At 34.9% G+C, this 25,025-nt stretch overlaps 1 protein-coding gene and 1 long non-coding RNA gene across 2 annotated transcripts; both read right to left on the reverse strand.

Moving 5' to 3' along the window:
* LOC147521770 (uncharacterized) lies at positions 1-1,117 on the reverse strand. Its single transcript, XR_015194526.1, has 3 exons — positions 1,041-1,117; positions 215-248; positions 1-132 (listed from the first exon to the last, which is right to left on the reverse strand). It is a non-coding gene; the product is annotated as an uncharacterized LOC147521770 (long non-coding RNA).
* A 6,372-nt stretch (positions 1,118-7,489) lies between these two features.
* On the reverse strand, positions 7,490-24,776 carry LOC147521771 (geranylgeranyl transferase type-2 subunit beta 1-like). Its single transcript, XM_086586285.1, has 14 exons — positions 24,527-24,776; positions 24,364-24,433; positions 13,994-14,061; positions 13,667-13,817; positions 13,267-13,383; positions 12,756-12,822; positions 12,497-12,645; positions 11,444-11,577; positions 11,271-11,369; positions 11,058-11,133; positions 9,096-10,109; positions 8,877-8,954; positions 7,969-8,138; positions 7,490-7,873 (listed from the first exon to the last, which is right to left on the reverse strand). Exons 1-11 carry the CDS (start codon positions 24,527-24,529, stop codon positions 10,012-10,014), a joined length of 1,032 nt encoding a protein of 343 aa, XP_086442411.1. The 5' UTR covers positions 24,530-24,776; the 3' UTR covers positions 7,490-7,873; positions 7,969-8,138; positions 8,877-8,954; positions 9,096-10,011.
* Between the last annotated feature and the right edge of the window lie 249 nt (positions 24,777-25,025).

A 25,025-nucleotide genomic window follows, 5' to 3' on the forward strand; every position in this document is an offset into this window, starting at 1 on the left:
CTGGGAGCGAGCAGGTCGTTGAGGAGTAGGTAGCTGAAAGTAGAGTCCATCTTGAACTGGAACATAATTATTGTTTTTCTTGCAAAGGTCCTTATAAGGGTCCATTGGACGTTTACCCTTATCTATGGGATCCTGTAGAAACAAATAGAAATAGCTAGATACTCAATAAAATCTGTAGAAACAAACATAAAAAGGATGGGTAGGGATAACATACCATTGAGAGGAAAATCTGCAACAAAAAATGGTGCCTAAAAAAAAGACAAAGCAGCAGTGATTATGTACTTGATCAGCTTAATCAAAACCTAAAGGCAACTTAAAAACACACTAAATCAGTAAATTGATTAGTACATGTTCTATCCGGAACAATCATAGATAAACGAAAAGAATTTTCTTGTTCATAACCATCATCTCTTATATTGCAATCGAATAGTGTTAACACCTATGTCTCCACCATGAGACACCCCCAAGGAGTAGAGTGGAATTACTGTGGCCCCTATCCAAACCCACGGTCACATTCCTCCACAGGGTAAGCTTCTTAACTTATATAGAACAGGCGCACCTGGACTCCATCGGTTGTAAGCTCAATTAATGTAGGCTAGTTGGCACTTGGGCTTAAGCCCGGGCAAATTTTTCAGGAAAAAGTCCATCAACATCCCATGTAAGTTGCTTCATCATAACCTGACCCATCAGGAATTACTGTTTCTCTCCTGCTTTTAAATTTCAACTGTCACATCGCTTCTGGTGGAAAATTTTCCCTCCATAAGAAAGAAAAAGTTTTACTTATATTAATTGAGTGACATCTAACCCCCTATATTTTAAAACAATAGAATTAACACATTTAAAATACGACTAAATTGAGTACTAAAAACATATAACTACACACGGGACACTATTCAGGGTGTCATCTGCTCTTATTTTGCTTTTCTCCAACTCAAAGTTTCATTTTTTTTAACCAAAGACAAAAAAAATACATTTCAAACTTTAGGAGAACTAACATAAATGTTGACCGTTTAAAGGTTCTAAAAGGTTTCCTTGCTTACCTTCCAACTCTAGCTCCTATGCGCCCATGAGACTTTTTGGAGAACCGGTGAGCATAATGAGCTGAAGTCCCAAACTACAAAGGATTGAACAGGTTTGATAAAACAAAATAAATTAGGAAAACAAAATAATCACACATTACGTTAAATAATATTTTCCGAATAATTATTAGTTGGAAGTCCACTCTATAAGGGATACATACATATTTAACATTGCCTTTAACATTTCAGCATACACATAGTATAGTAGAACTTTGATTACTATACTCAAAAGTCAATCTAATCTTCAAGCTAGACAAAAAATTACTGCCATTTGTTCGAGTTTAAAAGAAGGTGGACCCCAAAGAAGAGCATTTGGAAGACAATCCAATATCCTCATGCATTTTTGAAGGATAGAAGTTTCTCTAAAAATCCTGGTGATTTTTGAATCTTGTACAAGTCAACATTGTAAGTGGGAGGAGCCTAAAAGCCGAAAGGACCACATATCAAGGACCAAAATATCGATATCGGTTAATATATCGGTGTACCCAAAAACCGATATATATCGAATATATCTATTTTTTTGTGACCAGTCCAAACTATTTAAAATATCAGAAATATCGGATATATCGGAAATATATTGGAAATATCGGATTTATATTAAAAAATGGTCAAAAAGTCAAACGATATATATCGTAAATATCGGACATATCAATTATCTCGGCGACATAAAGTTTTATATCGGAAATTCCGATATATATCGGGAAAAAAAGTTATATATTTGGTAGATATATATCGGAAATATCGATGTCGGTGTACCAAAATACCGATATATATCGGATATATCGGATATATCGATATGTTGGTCTATGCCACATATATAAAAGTAGTGGGGTAGTGGAGGTCATCTTCCCCATTCCCCGCCCCAACCCCAACTTTACACCAAAACAAAAAATGAAAAAACACAAGTGTTTTGAATTTGAGCAAAAGAAAAATGACACTAAAAAATATTAACCTTCAAGGGAAAATGGAACCAAGAGATCTCAGATTGAAAGCTGGCGAAACCTTTTCAAAAGGGAGATTGAAAAAAAAAAAAAAAAAAAGAAAGAGACCCATCCGATCCATTTGAAGGAAAAAGACAGTAGCTCTTTTTAACCACATCAACACTAACCATAAAACCCTACAACAATCTCTCCCATGTATATAAAAGTGTATATAAAAGTAAAAGTGTATATAAACACATCAACACTAACCATAAAACACTAACCAATCTCTCCCAGATTAAACAAGAAAAACAGACAAATTGAGTAAACTCATACGTGAATTTGTTGGGTATGTTCTTGATCATGACACATGTATATAAAAGTAAAAGAAAGGAAAAAACATTTGCTTTAGCCTGAATAGCAAATGTTTGCTTTAGCCTGAATCGTTTTCCTCGTTATGCAAGTTTTTTCTCCCGTAATCTATGTAATATCTCGGCCCTGAAAAAGGGAAGCCTGTTTACTGAAGTCTGAGATAAGAACCTTGTAATGTTTTCATCCCTTTCTGCAGATAATCAAGATTGATTTTGTTAAGAACAACTGATATGTTGCTCAGGTGAAGAGCTGTAGCAATTCTAGAACCCATTAGGCCTCCACCAATCACAGCAACTTTCTTTATCTGCCTTGGTTTGAGTCCAACATCAGTAACACCAGGAACCTAACCTATACAAAACAAACATTAGATAATTAGATGAATAAAAATTGAAAAGAATAATTCAATCCATACTACATTCCAGCACAGAAAATAAAATGAAGTATGTATTAGAGAACGAAAGAGAAAAGAGACTAAACCAATGCAATAAATGGCAGTGAACCAACTAATTACCTTAGATGTCAACCGTTGTGCAAAGAAGGCATGAACAAGACCTTTTGAAGTGCGTCGGACATTCCAGCTTTCTGCAATTGACATATCTCAGTATAACCTCATAGTAAGATAAATTAAAAACTACATTAAATTAAAAATGAATTGTATATACATAGCATCTCAAAAAAGAAATTATTGAAATAAATATCAGGAACTAATTTTGAACGTCGGTATCCAAAAACATTTGGTAGACATTGACTTCGATAAAGTCTGGAAGGTATTCTTTGCTTTAGCCATTGAGAGTGAGCTCAAAAAAAAAAAAAAAAAAAAAAAGGAGTGGCGCAATCAGGTAATAACCTTTTGAGGAAATTCCTTTGTGCGTTGTGCGAGCAGAGTTGCCTCTTGTTGGTTTGTGCGAGCAGAGTTGCCTCTGAAAGTGGTAAGCAACTAAGGTGATAGAACCTTTTGAGCACACTCTTGCTGGCTTATAGAGTGTACGGGATTTATTGGAAAAGCAGATGGGAGAAAAATTTCGTGCTTTCGGTTTTCTTACATTCTTTGAGAAAGACATTTTGAAGGCATTGGGGACCCTTGTGGAACCTAACAAAGATGAAGCATTGGCTGTGGAGGCACGGCTACTGGTGGTTGGTGCTCAGCAGTTGGTGAGGGAGTGACGGCGGCAGGAAGAAGAATAGGGCATAGATGTTTTGCTTCAAGAATATGAGGAAAGAAGATCCAGTAGATCCGAGTATTGAATGTAAGAAAGCATAATAACAACCATTGGATGGAGGCCCTGCGGGCCCCACACCATTGCTTTTTATTAGATAGAAGATAGCCTTGGCAAGACACCCCCCCACACACACACACACACATTTTGAAGCATTTTGGATAGGCCCAAGACCTTTCCATACTTTGTAGTTCAGTGTTTTTTCAGTTATCTTGTGAGGTAAACTTTGGTAAAACAGTGTCATGCATATGGGTCACAACCCCCCACAGTTCAATGGTTACTCAACCTAATCAAACTTACATGCAAGACATAGTATGCCGCTACAAACAATAAAAGAAACAACAACAATAATATGCACTCTTATGACAAGAATATACTTTACTCAAGTCTATGATTATAGGTCATATTAAACATAGTCATATTATGTTCATTCTATCTATATGAAAGGAAATCCACAATTGATCCAAATGAATTTTAAAGAATAGAAGAATTAGATGAAAAAGGTTTTACCCAAGATAATATCATTATCATTCTTCTTTTCATCATTCAACATTCCAACTTACATAGAGAGACAATTCACGCACTTGTACATCACCTTGGCTATTTATTCATTGTCATAGGAGAATAATGCCTAATAAGACAATCCACGAGCGTTACATCTCCTTGTCTAAAATAGTCACTGGAGGATATTGTCAAAGAAGACAATCCATAACCTTACATCTCCTTGACTAAATTAGGTTTAGGAGGACATTGATTGTTTCTCATATTGTTTTCTCTCGTAGACAACGATACTCATTACTTAATAATATATGACATGGTTAAGCTTCATGTCAAAGTTAAATAATGCATTCATGCAAAACATGGTTAATATCATATCATAGGTTCAGGAAAAGTAAACTTTAATTGTACCCTTCACAACAAAATGTATACGATATTAAGCAAATCTAGCCACTGAATATGCAAAACAACTAAGGACTCCACCTCCTCTCCTTACATGAACTCAAGCAAGATAGGATACCCTATCGACAAGACCTCAAGTATTACCACAACATCTAATGGCTCAACCCATTAATGTCTTAAACTAGAAAATTTTTACCAATAAACTATCATTGATCAAGTTCAAAGTAAATCCATGATGATTAATATCCAAAACTAGTATGTTATACAACTTTAACATATACTACAAGTTACAAGTTACTTCATCTAACATGTATTTTCACAACAGTACAATTATAACCATCGTCTAACAATACGTACACTCAATACAGATAAGCAATTATGCATTGAATACATTATAATTACTATCCAAGATTTGAGTGTGGTTGATATTAACTATCTTAAGGTCTCTCTTAGACCATCTACATACTTCTACATATGTCCAAAGAAAATTAATCTCAAACTACTTCTAGTCAAACCAATTAATATCTTAGTGATAAACATGTATAATTTGTTGACTAGGTTATTAAAGAAGTTTAAGCTTAGGGATTTCCCTCCTAAGAAAAACTAGCATGCAACTCAAGGCAAGAATATCACCATATAATCAAACCAAAAGAATTACAAAGAGTGAAAGAATACGATACCTAACCGATTGAAAAACCGGATTACCATATTTTCCTCTTTCTAGAAAAACAGTTCAAAATAACTGTAATTCTGAACCAGCTCAGGACGAATTGGGTATTAAGCCTTATACCATTGGAAAGATCTTTGAATCATCTATCCAACACAAGAAGCGGATTGCAAAACCGAGCTCTGAGCTGAAAGTTACAGCAGTTTCCGTAACGAATGACGCAGCTGTCAAAAAAACGAACTTTGACGTTTTTCTTGATAGAAATCTCATATTTGACTCCCACAAACGTAGGAGAAAGGTCTACAATCATATATGGTTTGATAAACCACAAAAGATCAATAAATATTCAATCTTTAATTAGTTTCCTTAACAAAAACGAAATTATTAGAAAATTTCTAAAGTCATAACCCAATAACACAAACAATAACTCAAAGTAAAAGACTTATCTTTTGATTGCCGTATTAAAGCACTCTCCTTTGTTTTACTACGAAATTATTTCCTTAAGATTGATAGAATATTTGTATTGAAACAGCAACTAAAGTAGAACAGAAGGAACAGTAGACAACAGTAGCAATGAAGAGACAAGGACAGCAGTAACTAGGAATAACCAAGGCGCGGAGTAGGTTGTCCTTAAGGAAAGATTTCGCCCCTTCCAGTGGTGCAGAAAGGCAGCAGTGGCGTCTTCCTCACAGGATTCAATGGTTAACAGCAGTCTGACTTTGTACTATAACAGACTACCCTCTAGAACAGTAATATAACTCTCTCTGGCGGCTACTGGAAGAAGAGAAGAAGAAAAGGATTGGTTTGAGTTTCTGTTTCTCTGAGTTGAGTTTCTGATAAAGTCAATTCCCTCTATAGACTCACAGTCCTATTTATAGATGTTAGGTTGGTCTCCTAAACAAATAAGGAAGAGAGACCAACTCCTAATAGAACACTGAAACTTGCTGCTCAAGAAAAAAGCAAAACAAGTTTAGGCTATTGGTCAAACCACTACCCACAATAGTAAGCCCAAGCCCGAGACCTACCCGATGTGGTGGATAACCAATGTGGGACTATCTACTATGCACTAAAGTGGAGAGAACACCCTTTGTTCATCTCCTCCACTTTGCACACACACTAGTATTTAGAAATACACAAAAAAATTCCAACATCTTATATATAAATACATTGGACAAGGACACTCGAGCAAGCCTCATGCAACAATATGTTCAATAATAGCAAATTATTAATGAAAAAACTGCAGTTAATGTCCTGGTAGGGGGAATCCTAATTGGCTCATCTGGGGGTAATACTCGTTAACCCCAATACTAAATCAGGTCCTAGCTAAAACTAAAACTCTGATACCATGTTTTCTATAATGGTTTAACGTGTTATCAAAGCAGTTTGTTTTTTTATAAGAGGTCACTAGTTCAGGTCTCCCAAATGTAGTTGAAGAAAGTATGACCACTTCTGTTAGTTTCATCGAGGATTGATCTGCTAACGGGAGTGTTGAGATTCTCCCTCACACTTCTAGGTATCTCTCACTTATGTTCTATTCCCAGGCCTCCTCTTGATATACATAAAATTCCACCCTCTATAAGCCTACAATATTAATCGTTTACGCCTATTCCTTACTATCTAATGTTTCTGTTGAGTTTTCAAATCACATAAGAATCCAAGTAAATATAAGAAAGGAAGTAATCAGAATATTAGGTGCCAACTTTGAAAATAAAGTCGTGTCTGCTATCATTTTTGTTACTTACATGCTCATAATTGGGATAACAGGTGTATCATGTGTAGAGCTGAAACTCACCAGCTCTATTCTTAAAAACCATTCTTTGAATTAACCTTTGAATTAAATCACCCGCCATAAAAACTTAGAAAGTAGTCTTCAATTAACGGTGAAAAGAAGCTGTTTACAATTGTTGACAAACGTAACGTTTGAAAACTAAGTCCTAAAAGTAGAGTTGGGATTCAGAATCCTTGCACCCAAAATAGAAATAGTAAGACACCATGACACAACAGGCACCGATTCCCCCACCTTTGTATTTGACATTTTGACGGCCCTTTAAATAGTAATGGTCATATTGCCCTTTCAGTAGCAAGTATATTAAGGATTTAAGGTTGCGTTTGAAAAGAACTATGGTATTTAGGAATGCTTCTTTTGGAGGGAATTTTATTACAGAAATTGCGTCCTAGCCAAATTAACACATCAATTTTAACAGATAATCTTGAACTCTCAAAAAGTGAAGAGTTACTTCATCTAGGAGAACCATCTGATTGTATCTCTGGATCTTACATCGCATACTCCTTCACCTACCTCCATTTTTACTATAAACAGTCTTAAACAAACTATTTATTGGAAACAAAAGGAAGTAGAATATCATGAATAATCAAATAATATAACAGATTAACATTAACAGTGAATGTTTAACCACAGAACTGGTACATCTATCTTATAACCTATTGTTTGAGTAGTCTCCCAATGAGCAGCATATAGTTGGGATATCTGTTAGAAGAACAGTCGGGACTTGAGACACGAGGACACCGCTTACTAGTAGTGATTTTATGCTATCTTTGACGGCCATGTCGCTTGGGCTGACATATGATTATTCCACTATCACTCCAAATAATCCTAGCGCACTACCAAAGATCTCAATCACTAGAATCTTCACGAAAAGTGAGGAATTTTGGGCATCCGACAGTGCACAGTTGCTTCCAATTATTCCCACACACAACCTGTTACCAAATGGGGGAAACAAAAAGGTGAATAAATAGACGTTCTCCCTTTCAGAACGAAGTTCTCAAAGAAGGCGGCAAGGGCAGTAACACACCCGCAGACAAAGTTTGCAAAGCCCACGATGATTCCTGAGGCAAACATTGAATATCCAGCTCTGAGAGATTCGGGTGCATATATTTGGGATGCAGGCACACTTTCAAGCTTTGTTTGGGGATGATTGCCACAATAACACCATATATTGCAGCAGCCTCGCAGAAAATTACACTGAAAACAAAGGGATACTTATTTTAAAGTTAAATCATTGAGAAGATAAGACCATAGATGACATCCAACCAACATCTTCATATTAGAACTAGACTTATTTTGAAGACAATAAAACTCATGCATGTGTTCGTGGCTCTAGGCACCTACTACAATCACACGTTAAATATGAGTTTGCCATTGATTCATTGCCAAATATTAAACACGATAGGCAATATACGAAATCACAAATCCAATTTAGTGCTTTCCTGGTAAAAGTGTAAAACTGAAAAAGAAAAGATGTTTAAATTTATGTACACAGAATATACTAGTCAAGTCAAGCAACTCTATATATGAAAAGAAACCTAAAACCACAAGAAGAAGAAGAAGAAAAAGAAAAAAAGATAGTATACATGGTTTACTGATTCTAAAATCATGATGTCCTCCAACGAGCTAATTCTCATCCCACCCTAAGGAAATGCCCTGCTTACACCACTGAAGACTCTCAAGGATGCTCTTCCATTCTTTTTTACAGTACAGTTCTAAATCAGCTTTTCTTTCTATATGGAAACATTGGAAGCGAGCCATTGTCAAATTTTCATTTTAATGTATTGCTAGCATTCAGTTTTGCCTCTCATCTATAGTATGACTATTCCAGAGTCATGACTAAAACAGTAAAACTAATATAGGTGAACATGCCAATTTAAACCAATCAATCAAACTAATTCAATAAAAAGAAAAGTTGCCAAATAAATATTATACCTGATGAGATTCTTGGAAGTGATTCAAGGAGCTTTAATTGCAGCACCAATTAAACTACTTTCAGTTATATATATCCCCCTAATAATAATAATATTAATTCACCAAAAATTTAAGAGGAAAAACAAAATCAGGTAAAAAAAAAAAAATTGACAAAACTAAAAAAAAAAAAATTATACAAAGCAGCAACCAAGATTGAAACACCAATAGAGATTGCAATACCAAGGGCGGAGAAGGTGTAGGGTGACATCGACACCAATGCACATGACCACGAGCTTGATGATGATGCATCCATTACGGGGAAGTTTTTTAAGATCTAGCCTTGTTTTTTGAAGGACAAGTTCAGATATTGTTACGTCACCAATGTTGAAATATATCGGCATTTTGATAAAATATCAATAAAAGCAATATGTTTGAACTTTGAACTTAGAACCAACTGAAAACCATTATTCTCTTGAAGATTTTGTCACGTCTTTTTTGTTCGATTGATTGATGCTCGCCAAAAATTAAAACGACCAATGAGAACGATGAAAGCTTGTTATGGCTGGGGATCTTCACTTGGTTGCACGTAACATTCACTACTGCATGCCAGTCCCGAATTCCCAACTATATTATTACTACATGCTCTTTTAACCTTGAGAATCATCTTCAATCTCTGCTCCTTGCATACTCGAACACTCCACATGACAAAACACACTCAAACATTCTACATACAGTCATTTTCAAGTCATTAAATCCAGTTTTGCAAACATCTTTACACTATAATATAAATCTTTTAGATCCCATACAAAAGGTGTGTTTTCATTCTTTAATCTTTTACATGTAAATAACAAAACAATCAATCAAATCTGAATTTATAAAAGCCTTGTAAGTAGATAGGTTTTTCCTGGCTCAAAAGCCTCAAACCAAGAAAACCACCTCCAACTATGGAACCACTCAACTACCTATCACTGAAAAACTTCCTAATCTAAATAACTAAATTAAAAAATTAAAAAACGATTATTAAAAAAAAATTAAAACTGAAAAAATCCTCAAACGCATTTATTAATGCTCATTTGGAGGTCTCATTAAGTTGTGCCTCGCCTTTATCATGCCTAGGATTTTTTTATTTTTTTTTTAATACATGGTTATCCCATTATCATTTTCTGCTGAAGAAAATTCTATTTACAACATCAACTGGCAGAGAATACGCTGGATCTATAGCTTTTAACCCACTATATTCAAGAAGTGATAGTCCTGCATTGATAGAAGCACAAAAACATATTACAAAATATGAGGCACAAAAAGATCTTATTAACTAACTTTGTTTACTAAATAACCTAAGCTCACAAATGAGTTCAAGCTTGTTTGCTAATTTTAAGTAAACACTAAAACACTTTCTTGAAGTGTAAATTTCTTCATTCAAAGCCTATCCACTACATTGTGCACTATAGAACTCCATGGTCTTTTATCATATAGCTAGGAAACGAAGAATCTGCTAAAATTCTCACCTGTGGACTGTACAATAAGACTGCTACCTAAAAATCTTTACACATTATGATTTTTCTGTCTTATATTTATATGTAAAAAGAAATGTAGTTGACATTGTCACTCCTACTTGATGTTGCATTGCACTACAAATGGAAAAGAAAAGGAAAACCTACAGAGTCTCAAACGAAAACCAACAAACACCATTTTTTTCTCCGTATAACCTCCCACAACTCTGTCTTTTCAATGAGGACAAACCGAGTCAAGAACATAAAAGAAAGTAAACGAAAGAGCTCAAGAAACAAACATGTCTTCTCTATGAGATTTGATATAAGATTTGGTCTAGAATGATAGTGCATCTTGATATAATACTTGGGGAAGACATGTTTGCTTCCGTTCCTCAGCTTTCTTTATTACTTTCCTTTCTGTTGTTTACTTGGTTTGTTCTCACTCCAATGTTCTCTTGTGAATAACATCCAAAAAGGTGTTTTACTCACTAACCCAACCTACCCCCATCAACTTTCTTCTCACACGCGCTCTCCCTGAAACTCACCCACTTCCCTCCCCTCGCCAGATGTGTCGCTACAGACTCTGATTGCTTTGTCCACTTCACTTGAAATCCAACGTCATTTATGATCTATTAAATTTTTCATACTAAAAAAGGAAAGATACAACACACTTGGGCAAAAAGGAAAAAGACACGCGAGTTTTACATACCTGCCACACCAAAATAAGTGTGGTAAACATCAACGGCGTCATCTGGCCTATCTGAAATTCCTCCATTGTCTTTGTCCTGCATTTGTGACAACCAAAAACATTAACTTCAAAAGAGAAAATGGTGACAAGTTCAATATCACATACTCATCATTAAAGATAAAATTATTGCTTGAAACTATAGAATGGTTAATATAATGATATATCAGTAGCAACCTGAGAGTCAAGGATGAACTTTGCAACCTTCCCCTTGTCTATCCAATGAACTCTGTCGATCAAGATTAAGCTAGATAGTACCCACCATGAGTAGCAGACCTGAACAAATACAAATGAATCACCACAAGAAAGCGATGGGATGACAATGCAAAGGCTCACTTCAGAAAACCTACATCAGGAAGTTTCTCAGGACGCCCATTCAATCCTCCAGATTGAACTTGTCGTTCACATAACCACCACCCTAGAAGATCCTTGTCAATATAGTGTAAAGAACCCGTTATAGCAAGGGCACCGACACAGCAGAATACTGCAGTTAAAATGGTTAAATCTCACTAAATTCCCAACTTAATTCAAATGTTTGGATGTTTATATACTTATGTCAATAATGTCATGCAGCAGATCCGTAGGTGGCTGCTCTGTATAACATGTTGCGAGTAAAACTATCTTACATAACACCAAAGTTCACAGGATTATTGTGACAATAATTATATATCAATCCCACATAGGCATAAAACTAAGCATTCATGATGTACATACATAACATATTAATGAGTGTAGGTATGTCACTTTAGTTATAAAGTTTTGATCATGTAAAACTCAGTTTCCTAATATTGCACATCATTTAATGTTAATTGTTAACTAACAACATGAGGTGTAACTAGATTTGTGCCAACAATTTCTTCCCCACTCAATCTACCATGGTTTAGCCAAATTGTAAAACATAACGGTGCTAACCTTTCTCTACAATTGCTGCTCTCTTATTTACCTACAGGTTTGGAAAAACTTCTTGAAATGCAAATTCAGGTATAGCATTGCAGTTTTAAGTTGGCCTCAAAATTATCAGTAGATTTCTTCTTCTTTGTAAAGGATTTTGAAAGTGGGGTTACCTACAAGTCCTTCCAAACTCTCACAGAAAAATGTTTCCAAACTTGCAAAACTAACAAGTAGAATAATGAACCTAAAGTTAGCTAATTAAATAGCAAACTTGAATTGCTCAAACTTAAAGGAAATAGCAAATTAAATACAGGCCCTTTAATGCAGCAAATAGAACATCAAATCTCAGTTCCAAAAGTAAAGAATATTATACTTAAGGAGCAGAAGTTGGACCTTTGAGTGGCATCTAACTTGTTTGGTCTTCAAAGTAGCAAATGCAAGATACATTCTAGCACTAAATATAAAAAAGTTTAAAGATACAAAGTTCTGATGAAAAAAGTTATGCAACATACTTTGCCCCGCATGAGATTCCCCACCAGGAGTGCATCCAAATCCGCCATCTAAGTTTTGACAGCTAACAATGTAGTCCACCGCCTTCGCAATGTTAATTTCATCCAAACGATGCAATAATGCGAGAGAGCATATTGCAGTATAAGAGAACCTAAGTTGTGAGTAGGAGTTAGACAAATTATAAGTTTGTATTATGGTTGGGGAGGGGGATGCTTCAAGGAAATAAAACCAAAAAGAAAGAAAGAAAAGCACAGTAAATACCGAGTATCAACTTCACCCCATATATCCCCTGAAAATGATCCATCATTATTCTGTAGCCCAGAAATATCTAACATTTGTATGAAGGGAATCAATAACTTGATGCAACAGATCCTTCCACAAAATGCTCACACAAGTTCAACCAAATTCAGCATGAATATGTCTTTAAATATCTGTTCCATTCATCACAGTTGTCTTTTTTTCTCTTTTTACCAACAGATTGGACTTACAAAAAGAAAATTGTGAATAGCTGATAGCATAAGTCATGATAAATATTTTCAAAAAGGCTCAAATCACATATGAACTATACAAGAAACCTCTTTCATCTGGGAAATATTATTATCAAAATAAAGTAGAAACTAGTTATTCAAGATGTGTTCACATGTTCACAGTTACGTGGTCATGGATACTGTTAAGTGTATCCATCTTCAATGAATTTGAAGACATTATAATTGTAATATGTATATGTTCAGACATTGTTTCACACTTCTCAAACCCACTGACCAAAGGATACATTTTGATACCTTATCAATGTCAAGAACATGTAACTTGTCAAAAAGAGCTAGAACTTGAACAGCACTAAGGGTGTAAAGAACGTGCGGATCATGGCCAATGTTACCTGCAAAGCCACCTGCACGAATTTATAGAGTTAACCTATATCCATTATTCACACCCGTAACCACCTCTAGAAATTAATTTAATACTTCAAATAGTCTTTTCCTTTTGCTTGGTAAAAGTAGAATAAATTTAATAAAAACATACCAACTCTAGGGAACTATGATACTTTCAGAAAGAAGTTATATGATTTAGCACTTTTTATAAACCACATTCCATAACATTCGTTTTCTATATCCACGTGCCTTCATTGCTATCCTAACGAATTAGAATCAAACATGGAATATGAGTTAACAAACCTGATTCATCTTGGCATTGCAAGAGCCAAGAAATAACTTTATCTTGATCTACAGTTTCCAGCTTTCCCAAAAGATCCAATGTTGTTAAACCCCAATACGCACCATTCATCCTTAAATGTTCCATCACTACTGATTCAAAACTATCTTTTTTCTGTAAAAAAAATTCATCAAAACTTATATTACAAGTATACAACTAATCAACAAAAGGGGTGGGTTGTCCGAAATCAAAATTTGACCAATTTCTTCGAAATACTAAACATAAACTTATAAGCTTAGAGGTTTGGACATAAAACTTATTCATTAAAAGGGTGTGTTAAAATCTCAAACCTTTTCAACTGAGAGAATGTACTGAACATGTTTCTCCACTTCAAGCTCCCCATAATTGAATTCCACCTCTTAAAAATCAAAACAATGACAAAAATAAGCACTTTCCAGTGAAAGAGAATAAAGCTTGGTGACGAAACTTTGATGAAGTGTGTGTTTGTGTAACTAAACAGAGAAAAAAATGGATGGAGAAATTTTTTTTAACAGTTGAAGTTTGGAGGAAAGATACTAGAAAAGGAAGATCTAATCTCAACCGTTTAAACTGACTTTGATATTTGAGACAGCGGTACAACCGCCTTTTAAGGCTTTTTAATATTTGATCGATATGGACCGGGCTTCTTAACAAATCCAATTTCAACCTTGGGCTGGATTGCGCAAGAGAATGTCAGACCAAATAACTGACGAAAGCCACTTAGTGTTGAGTTTCTTTCAATATAATTTTTGTACTCCGGCAAAAGTGTTCCAAGTTTAATTAATGTAGTTTTTCAATAATTGAACTATTTTTCAAGTGAAAATATAATAAATTGAGTGACTAATAAGAGCATTATACATAGTTGTATATACTAATATAATACAAATTTCATGTAAATGTCTAAAATTATCTTTTTGGATTATTAGGACATTACAACTTGTTGAGACTTGGCTTTTAAGTTAAGATGAAGGAAAGGGATGATTTTTTTTATTCTTAATGGCTACGCTTCATAAGGAAGATGATGATGCCTACATATCCAGTCAGTGTATTGGGAGTAGTAGTGAAATATGAGTTATTATTTACTCAGATTGGGATCAACAATCAAATTAGAATCAAACCACACGTAGTTTTTGAGATTTTGAGGGTGACTTTTATAAGCATTGAGGGTGCACACCATATACAATACGTGTACTGATAAGTACAGATGTGCAGTCGAGATGAGTAGTATGTTTCCACAAAAGGGGTATGTGGGTAGTAGCTATAGGTGTTAGAGCATCTTTAGGTGAGATACTATCTTAGCATCAAATACCAAATTTCCAATAATTTGGTGTTTTTTCATCTTCAAAAGAGACACATGTTGATGAAAACACCAAACCAAACACCAAATCGGCCAAAATTTGGTTCCAGCTTTGGTGTTGTATCAAATCTCTCGTGCAGTTTTAGTTGTTTTGGAAAAACCGCGCAGTTTTTTTAACACCGCATGGGCTTGGGCTAGAGTGTGGGCTTCAATCACGCGGTTTTGCGGGTTTGCATAAACCGCACAACACGAGATTTGGAAAGAGAAAAAAGAAGAAAACCACGTGGGCTTGGGCTTTTAAGATGGGCTTCAGTGGCGCAGTTTTGAGAAAGTCGCATGGGCTACACGGCACGATTTATCCAAAACCACGTAATTTGATGTCGAATATTTGACATTTCTCCTGAAGTTGGTTAGTGTTTTTTTGGTTTGGTGTTTGGTTTGGTTAAAAAATTTGGTGTTTTCTTGGTTTCTCTCCTAAAGATGCTCTTATTTGAGTTGGCATAGGATGTAACGATAGTGAGTGGTTGTAATGGTTCATGTATTACGGCGGAAATGAGACTTATGGAAACTGCTAGTTGTTTCAACCCTCACCCACGTGGCAAACATCCATTGGTAGGGGTCTCATCCTTATTCGCTCAATTAATAGGGCTAAAGCCCAATTTGCAATACCATAGATTGATGTACAGGCCTAGTAACTCATGTGTCTATGGCTGAACCTTAGCCACATGGCTTGCCACTTACGTACATTAATTTATGTCCAGATACGTTTGTTATCAAATAGATAATTATCAATTAAGAGTTATAGTCAATTATAATTCAATTATAAAAATACTTGAGCTATAAGAAGTCTCTACTCTACCTATATACATACCAAACTATTTTTCATACAGAACTACGTTCTTGAGACTTGATCCCATCGATAATTTGAACACATAGGCAACCGAAAAATACACTCATTATTCTCTCGATCACCATCGCTTTTCACTACTTTTCTACGTTCTTAATCTTTTTCGCCACCACTCAGTGATTTGATCATATTTGGTTGAAACACTAGTAATAATAACAGTGGTAGGTGATGATGTCACTATGTGGAGTCGAGTGACGAATCCCTGGTGCTGTCGTTGTTGATGCAAGTCTTCAGATATGGTGAGTGTTTGGAGTCGTCTATGAGTGCGATAGATATCCATATGTCTAGGGTCGCGTTATACTGAAGGAGTCATTGCCCGTGAGTCTTGTGCATATCACATGTCTGGTGGGATGTCTAATGAACCACAACTGTAGGGGGATTTTTCGTTAGTGTTTGATGGTCACGAGCCCATGGACTCCTGTGAAGAGCAAAGACTACCATATTAAGTTGGGGAGTGCTTGAACTCGTGTTACGTGACTATTGTGGTTTGTGTCAATCACGTGAGTTTACCGCCTCTAGACGAGTCCGGTTTTGTTATCCTAAAAAAAGCTATCCCAATTGTTCAACTAATAGGAATTAAGCATTTAAGGAGGTCTTAGTAAATTAAAACTCTTTTAGTTTTCCTATATTCAGCAAAACCACCTCCCAATTATCCCAAATCTTACGATATTTCATCTTGGTGGTTACCAAAAAAATTAACTCTCAACTAAGGTAACAACACATCACGAAAGATTACTGAGTATTAAATCTTCATATCACTTGTCAAGTGGGATGAAAAATACCCCCCCCCCCCCCTCCCAAATACACACAACAAAAAATAACACAATCAATATGACATTTTTTTTGTGTGTATTAGGGGGATGGGACCCTAATTTCCCATCTAGTAGGAGAAAATCCTAATTGGCTCATCTAGTTGGGTTGGGAGTAGTTAACCCAAAGAACAATAGCAATGGATTAGAGATGATCGCGAGTTTGGGGTTGAGCCAGTAATGGATGCCTACGTATTCTTTTTAACAAAAATCAACCCTATATTACATAGTTCATGAGTATGGCATTATTGGTATCTTTATATAGGAGAAATTAGGATGTTCTAGGGTTAGGATTACCCTTGTCTCGTATGAGTTCATTCACCTCTTAGGTTTCATCCTTCCTCCTTCCTAATAAGATCTCTTATTAAAAGTCTATTTCAAATGAGCAACTCATCTGATATGATATGAAGATTGTTTCATTATCATCTCAGACTGCCTTATAGAGTTTCCATTTGCTCATAGACCATCAAAATCAAATCCTGATTAGTTAGAAGACATCATCACCTAACACCATCATCATTACTAGCATTATCTTTAAGTCTCCTTTCCACTATACCATTACAACCATTCACCATCATTACACTCTATGCCAGCTCAAATAACACCCATATCTACTACCCACATACCCCCTTTGTGAAAACATACCATTCATCTCGACCGTACATCTGTACTCATCAGTACACGTGTTGCAGCATCTGATGTGCACCCTCAATGCCTACAAAAGTCACCCTCAAACACTAAGTGTGGCTTGATTCTAATTTGATTGTTGATCCCAATATGAGTTAATGATAATTCACATTTCACTACTACTCCCAATACAACGGACTAGATATGTAGGCATCTTCATCCTTATGAAAAACAGCCATTAAGAATAATAAAAAAACCATCCATTTTCTTTATCTTAACTTAAGAACTAAGTCTTAACACGGTGTAATGTCTTAATAATCCAAAAGGATAATTTTAGACATTTACACAAAGTTTGTATTACATCCAACTATTTATAATGATCTCATTAGTCACTTAATTTATTATATTTTCACTTAAAAAATAGTTCCATTATTGAAAAACTACAACAATTAAACTTGAAACACTTTTGCCGGAGCACAAAAATAATATTAAAAGAAGCCTAACACTAACTGTTTTTCATCAGCTATTTAATCTCACATTCTCTTGCGCAATCCAACCTTAGGTTAAAATTGGATTTGTTAAGAAGCCCAGCCCATCTCAATCAAATCTTAAAAAGCCTTAAAAGGCGGTGGGACCGATGTCTCAAATCTCAAAATCAGTTTAAACTGTTGAGATTAGATCTTCCTTTTCCAGTGACTTTCTTCCTAATTTCAACTTTTCAAAATTTCTATATCCATTTTTTTTTCTGTTTAGTTACACACTTCATCAAAGCTTCGTCACAAAGTTTTCTTCTCTTTCACTGAAAAGCGTTTATTTTTGTCATTGTTTTGATTTTTAAGATATAGAATTCAATTATAGAGAGCTAGAAGTGGAGAAACATGTTCAGTATATTTTCTCAGTTGAAAAGGTTTGAAATTTTAACACACCCTTCTAATGAATAAGTTTTATGTCCAAATCTCTAAAGCTTATAAGTTCATGTTTAGTATTCCGAAAAAATTGGTCAAATTTAGATTTCATAAAACCCTCCCCATTTGTTGATTAGTTGTATACTTGTAATATAAGTTTGGATGAAATATTTTTACAGAAAAAAATTAGTTTTGAATCAATAGTCATGGAACAATTAATGATGAATGATGCATATTGAGGCTTAACAACATTGGAACTTTTGGAAAAGTTGGAAACTGTGGATCAAGATAAAATTATTTCTTGGCTCTTGCAATGCCAAAATGAATCAGGTTTGTCAACTCACATTCCATGTTTGTTTCTAATTCGCTAGAAAGCAAGGAAGGCACGTGAATATAGAAAACGAATGTTATAGAATGTGGTTTATAAAAAGTGCTAAATCATATAACTTCTGGAAGTATCATAATTCCCTAGAGTTAGTATGTTTTTATTAAATTTATTCTACTTTTACCAAGCAAAATGAAAAAACTATTTGAAGAGGTGGTTACTGTTGTGAATAATGGATATAGGTTAACTCCATAAATTTGTGCAGGAGGCTTTGCAGGTAACATTGGCCATGCACAGCACGTTCTTTACACCCTTGGTGTTGTTCAAGTTCTAGCTCTTTGACAAGTTACATGTTCTTGACATTGATAAGATATCAAAATGTATCCTTTGGTCAGTGATTTTGAGAAGTGTGAAACAATGTATGAACATATACATACTACAATTATAATGTCTTCAAATTTGTTGAAGATGGATACACTTAATAGTATCCATGACCACGGTAACTGTGAACACATCTTGGATAACAAATTTCTACTTTATTTTGATAATAATATTTCCCAGATGAAAAAGATGTTTTTTGTAAAGTTCATATGTGATATGAGCCTTTCTGAAAATAATTAGCCTTATGCTCCCAGCAATTCACAATTTTCTAATTGTAAGTCCAATCTGTTGGTAAAAAAGGAAAAAAAAGGCAACTGTGATGAATGGAACAGATATTTAAAGACATTCATGCTAAATTTTGTTGAACTTGTGTGAGCATTTGATGGAAGGATCTGTCGCATTAAGTCCTTGTTTCCCATCATACAAATGTTAGATTTTTGAGCTACAGAATTATGATGGATCATTTTCAGGAGATATGTGGGGCAAAGTTGATACTCGGTATTTATTCTGCTTTTCTTTCTTTCTGATTTTATTTCCTTAAAGCATCCCCCTCCCCAACCATAATACAACCTTATAATTTGTTTAACTCCTACTCACAACTTAGGTTCTCTTATACTGCAATATGCACTCGCACTATTGCATCGATTGGATGAAATTAACATTGCGAAGTCCACACTTAGTTGGCGGATTTGGATGCACTCCTGGTGGGGAATCTCATGCAGGGCAAAGTATGTTGCATGGCTTTCTTCATCAGAACTTTGTATCTTTAAACTTTTTTATATTTAGTTATAGAATGTATCTTGCATTTTAGCGCTTTGAAGACTAGACAAGTTAGATGCCACTCAATGGTCCAACTTTTGCTCCCTAAATATAATATTCCTTACTTTTGGAACTGAGATTTGATGTCCTATTTGTTGCATTAAAGGGTCCGTATTTAATTTGCTATTTCCTTCAAGCTTGAGCAATTCAAGAGTAAATAGCTAACTTTAGGTTAATGGTTATACTTGTTAGTTTTGAAAGTTTGGAAACATTTTCCTGTGAGATTTCAACTTAAAAGAGGGATTGGAAGGACTTGTAGGTAACCCCACCATCAAAATCCTTGACAAAGAAGAAAAAATCTACTGATAACTTTGAGGCCAACTTAAAACTGCGATGTTGTACCTGAATTTGCATCTCAAAAAGTTTTTCCAAACTTGTTGGTAAATAAGAGAGCAGCAATTGTAAAGAAAAGTTTGCACTGTTATGTTTTACAATTTGGCTAAACAATAGTGGATTGAGTGGGGAAGAAATTGTTGACACGAATCTAAATACACCTCATGTTGTTAGTTAACAATTAACATTGAATGATGTGCAACATTAGGAAACCGAGTTTTACATTTATCAAAACTTTACATAACTAAAGTGACATAGCTACACTAATTAATATGTTATGTATGTGCATTATGTATGCTTAGTTTTATGCTTATGTGGGATTGATATATAATTATTGTCACAATAATCCCGGGACTTTGGTGTTATGTAAGATAGTTTTACTCGCAACATGTGATACAGAGCAGCCACCTACGGATCTGTTGCATGACATTATTGACACAAGTATATAAACATCCAAGCATTTGAATTAAGTAGGAAATTTAATAAGATTTAACCATTTTAACTGTAGTATTCTGCTGTGTCGGTGCCCTTGCTATAACGGGTTCTTTACACTATAGTAACAAGGATCTTCTAGGGTGGTGGTTATGTGAATGACAAATTCAATCTGGAGGATTAAATAGGCATCCTAAGAAACTTCCTGATATAGGTTTTCTGAAGCGAGCCTTTGCATTGTCATTCCATCGCTTTCTTGTGGTGATTCATTTGTATTTGTTCAAGTCAGTTACTCATGGTGGGTACTATCTAGCTTGATCTTGATCGACAGAATTCATTGGATAGACAAGGGGAAGCTTGCAAAGTTCATCCTTGACTCTGAGGTTGCTACTGATATATCATTATATTAACCATTCTATAGTTTCAAACAATAATTTTATCTTTAATGGTGAGTGTGAAATTGAACTTGCCACCATTTTCTCTTTTGAAGCAATTGAGTTAATGGTTTTGGTTGTCACAAACGCAAGACAAAGACAATAGAAGAATTTCAGATAGGCTAGATGATGCCGTTAATGTTTACCACATTTATTTTGGTGTGGCAGGTATGAAAAACTCGCGTGTCTTTTTCCTTTTTGCCCAAGTGTGTTCTATCTTTCCCTTTTTATTATGAAAATTTTAATATAGCATAGATGACGTCGGATTTCAAGTGAAGTGGGCAAAGTAGTCAAAGTCTGCAGTGACACATCTGGCGAGGGGAGGGAAGTGGGTGAGTTTCAGAGAACGCGAGTGAAAAGAGAATCGATGGGGGTAAGTTGGGTTAGTGAGTAAAACACCCTTTTGGATGTTATTCACAAGAGAGCATTGGAGTGAGAACAAACCAAGTAAACAACAGAAAGGAAAGTAATAAAGAGAGCTGAAGCTGAGGAACGAAACAAACATGTCTTCCCCAAGTATTATATCAAGATGCACTATCATTCTAGACACCAAATCTCATAGAGAAGACATGTTTGTTTCTTGAGCTCTTTCGTTTACTTTTTCTTCCGTTCTTGGCTTGGTTTGTCCTTGGTTTGTCCTCAGTGAAAAGACAGAGTTGTGGGAGGTTATACGGAGAAAAAAAATGATGTTTGTTGGTTTCCATTTGAGACCCAGTAGGTTTTTCATTCTTTTCCATTTGTAGTGCAATGCAACATCAAGTAGGAGTGACAATGTCAACTACCTTTCTTTTTATATATAATTATAAGACAGAAAAATCATAATGTGTAAAGACTTTTAGGTAGCAATCATATTGTACAATCCACAGGCGAGAATTTTAGCAGATTCTTCGTTTCCTAGCTATATGATAAAAAAACCATAGAGTTCTATAGTGCACAATATAGTGGATAGGCTTTGAATGAAGAAATTTACACTTCCAAGAAAGTGTTTTAGTGTTTACTTAAAATTAACAAATAAGCTTGAACTCATTTGTGAGCTTAGTTTATTTAGTAAACCAAGTTAATTAATAATATCTTTTTGTGCCTCAAATTTTCTAATATGTTTTTGTGCTTCTGTTAATGCAAGGCTATCACTTCTTGAATATAGCGAGTTAAAAACCATAGATCCAACGTATGCTTTGCCAGTTGATGTTGTAAATAGGATTTTCTTCAACAGAAAATAATAATGGGATAACCAAAAAAAAAAAAAAAAAACACACACACCCTCAGCATGATAGAGGCGAGGCACAACTTAATGAGACCTCCAAATGAGAATCAATAAATGCGTTTGAGGTTCTTTTCAGATTTAATTGTATTTTAATAATCTTTTTTCAATTTAGTTATTTAGATTAAGAAGTTTTTCAGTGATAGATAGTTGAGTGGTTCCATAGTTGGAGGTGGTTTTCTTGGTTTGAGGCTTTAAAGCCAGGAAACACCTATCTACTTACAAGGCTTTTATAAATTCAGATTTGATTGATTGTTTTGTTATTTACATATGAAAGATTAAAGAATGAAAACACACCTTTTGTATAGGATCCAAAAGATTTTTATTATAGTGTAAAGAAGTTTGCCAAACTAGATTTAATGACTTGAAAATGAGACTCTATGTTGAATGTTTGAGTGTGTTTGGTCATGTGAAGTGTTCGAATGTGCAAGGAGCAGAGATTGAAAATAACTCTCAAGGTTAAAAAAACATGTAGTAATAATATAGTTGGGAATTCGGAACTGGCATGTAGTAGTGAATGTTACACACAAAGTGAAAATCCCCAGCCATAACAAGCTCCTTCATCATTCTCATTGGTCATTTTAACTTTTCGCGAGAATCAATTAATCAAACAAAAAAGACGTGACAAAATTTTCAAGAGAACAATGGTTTTCAGTTGGTTCAAAGTTCAAAATTCAAACATACCACTTTTATTGATATTTCAACAAAATATCGAAAAAATTAATAAATCATAGATGACGTCGGATTTCAAGTGAAGTGGACAAAGTTGTCGGAGTCTGTAGCGAGACATTTGGCGAGGGGAGTGAAGTGGGTGAGTTTCAGATAGTGTGTGAAAAGAGAGTCGATGGTGGTAAATTGGGTTAGTGAGTAAAACACTCTTTTAGATGTATTCACAAGAGAGCATTAGAGTGAGAACAAAGTAAACAACAAAAAAGAAAATAATAGAGAAAGTCAAGAGCCAAGAAACAAAAACAAACATGTCTTCTCCAAGTATTATATCAACATGCACTATCATTCTAGGGGATGGTTATATGAACTCCATTTAAAGTGACTCCAAAATTACTCCACCACTAAATACAATGAATTAGAAACGGATTTTTAGTAGAGATGTTCTCCACACAATATAGATCATCCTCACAAAAAATCAGTTCATTTAAAGATCTACAACATTATCAAAAATCGTTTAGAATGTTATTAAGTTATCTAATGCCCCTGATTTTTTTAAATTCATAACAACTTTTGACAAGATTAAACATATTTAATTGAACTGATTTTTTGTTTTTGTGAAAGTGTTCTTAATCATGTGATGTATATCTCTACAAAAAAATTAGCCATGTAATTCATCTCGTAGGTAAACTTTTAAGAGTCGAATAACTTTGGAATCACTATAAGGTGGAGTTAATATAACCATTCCCATCATTCTAGACACTAAATCTGATATCAAATCTCATAGAGAAGACATGTTGTTTGTATCTTGACCTCTCTCACTTACTTTCTCTTCTTCTCTTGGCTTGGTTTGTCCTCTGTTTTTGGCTTGGTTTGTCCTTTGTGAAAAGACAGAGGTGTGGGAGGTTATACTGAGAAAAAAAAATGATGTTTGTAGGTTTTCTTTTGAGACTAGGTTTTTTTTTTCTTTTCCATTGTTAGCGCAATGCAACATTAAGTAGGCAATATCAACTACCTTTCTTTTTATATATAAATATGACCGAAAAATCATGATGTGTAAAGACTTTTAGGTAGCATTAGCATAGTCAAGGCTTTAAGGCGCAACACTTTCTTCGTGCCTTAGTCTCAAGGCACAAGTCGCGGCACACGCCCGATTGAAGTGAGGCACACAATACTTTAAAAAAAAAAAAAAAAAAAAAAAAAATTTGGCCTGTATCATTATCAGATTTTCTATTGTTAAACAAGAAAATCAAACTAGAAATAACATCAACTAATAAGGTTCATAAAATATTCTATCCAAAACAACTTTCAACAGTAGCATTAGAAGTTTAGAACAACAAAAATCCAAAATCTGATTATCATGCAAGTTGCATCACTTGCTCAAAGTTCCAAAATATCAAACACTAAACAAACAAAACAAAGTATAAAAATCAAAACTTTAACAACTAAACCCTAAGTCAATACTTCAAAAAATTAAAAATTTACCTGTCCCACCATCACCAACAATTACAAGCTTGAAACTTGGGTATTCAACTGTTTGCTGATTTGGTAACGCCTGTAAATATACATAAAACCAAAGATCGGAAAGCAAAGACTAGAAAGATCAGAGTGAAGATGTAGAGAGAGAAAGAGAGAGAGAGAGTGTTACCATATTCGCCGCCGCCGCAGAGGCGTTTGGGTTTTGGGTCGAGAGAGAGAGATGTGAACGAGAGAAAACAGGAGTAAGAAAAAAGTGGTTGGGGAGAGGTCTGCTTTCTTTCAACGCCAGATCGCGCTTTAAACCTACGCTTAATTATGTCCGTCCACGTGGCTTGAATTACTTTCTCTTTATTTGTCTTGAGTTGCATCATAACAACTCCCACACGTTTTCTATTTCTATTTTTGCTTCGGGATAGAAAGAAATAAGAGACAAGAGTGCATCGAAAATTTTAATGGAAAATGATTCCAAGAATTTAAACATCATAAGTACAATGAAAATGATAAGTGGGGTTCATCAGCAAGTGGGAGCACTGGCATTGATAATTGTGGTTGGCAGTGGTTCACGTAATAGCGATGGTTGTGCTTATATATATACTAGTATTTGCCCGTGCCGTGCGGCACATGGTTGCGCCTCAATCATCCATATATCTGTAATCTGAGCAAAAACC

This window comes from Coptis chinensis, chromosome 1, assembly GCF_015680905.1.
Source record: "Coptis chinensis isolate HL-2020 chromosome 1, ASM1568090v1, whole genome shotgun sequence".
Lineage (NCBI taxonomy): Eukaryota > Viridiplantae > Streptophyta > Magnoliopsida > Ranunculales > Ranunculaceae > Coptis > Coptis chinensis.

Bases quoted from the DNA above. Each gene is read 5' to 3' on its own strand.
- LOC147521771 (XM_086586285.1), bottom strand. The intron at 11,370-11,443 runs GTAGGTTTTCTG...GTATTTGTTCAG, and splicing joins GTCCTGAGAAACTTCCTGAT to GTCTGCTACTCATGGTGGGT. The intron at 10,110-11,057 runs GTATGTAAAACT...CTATCAATGCAG, and splicing joins CACTTATTTTGGTGTGGCAG to GACTATCACTTCTTGAATAT.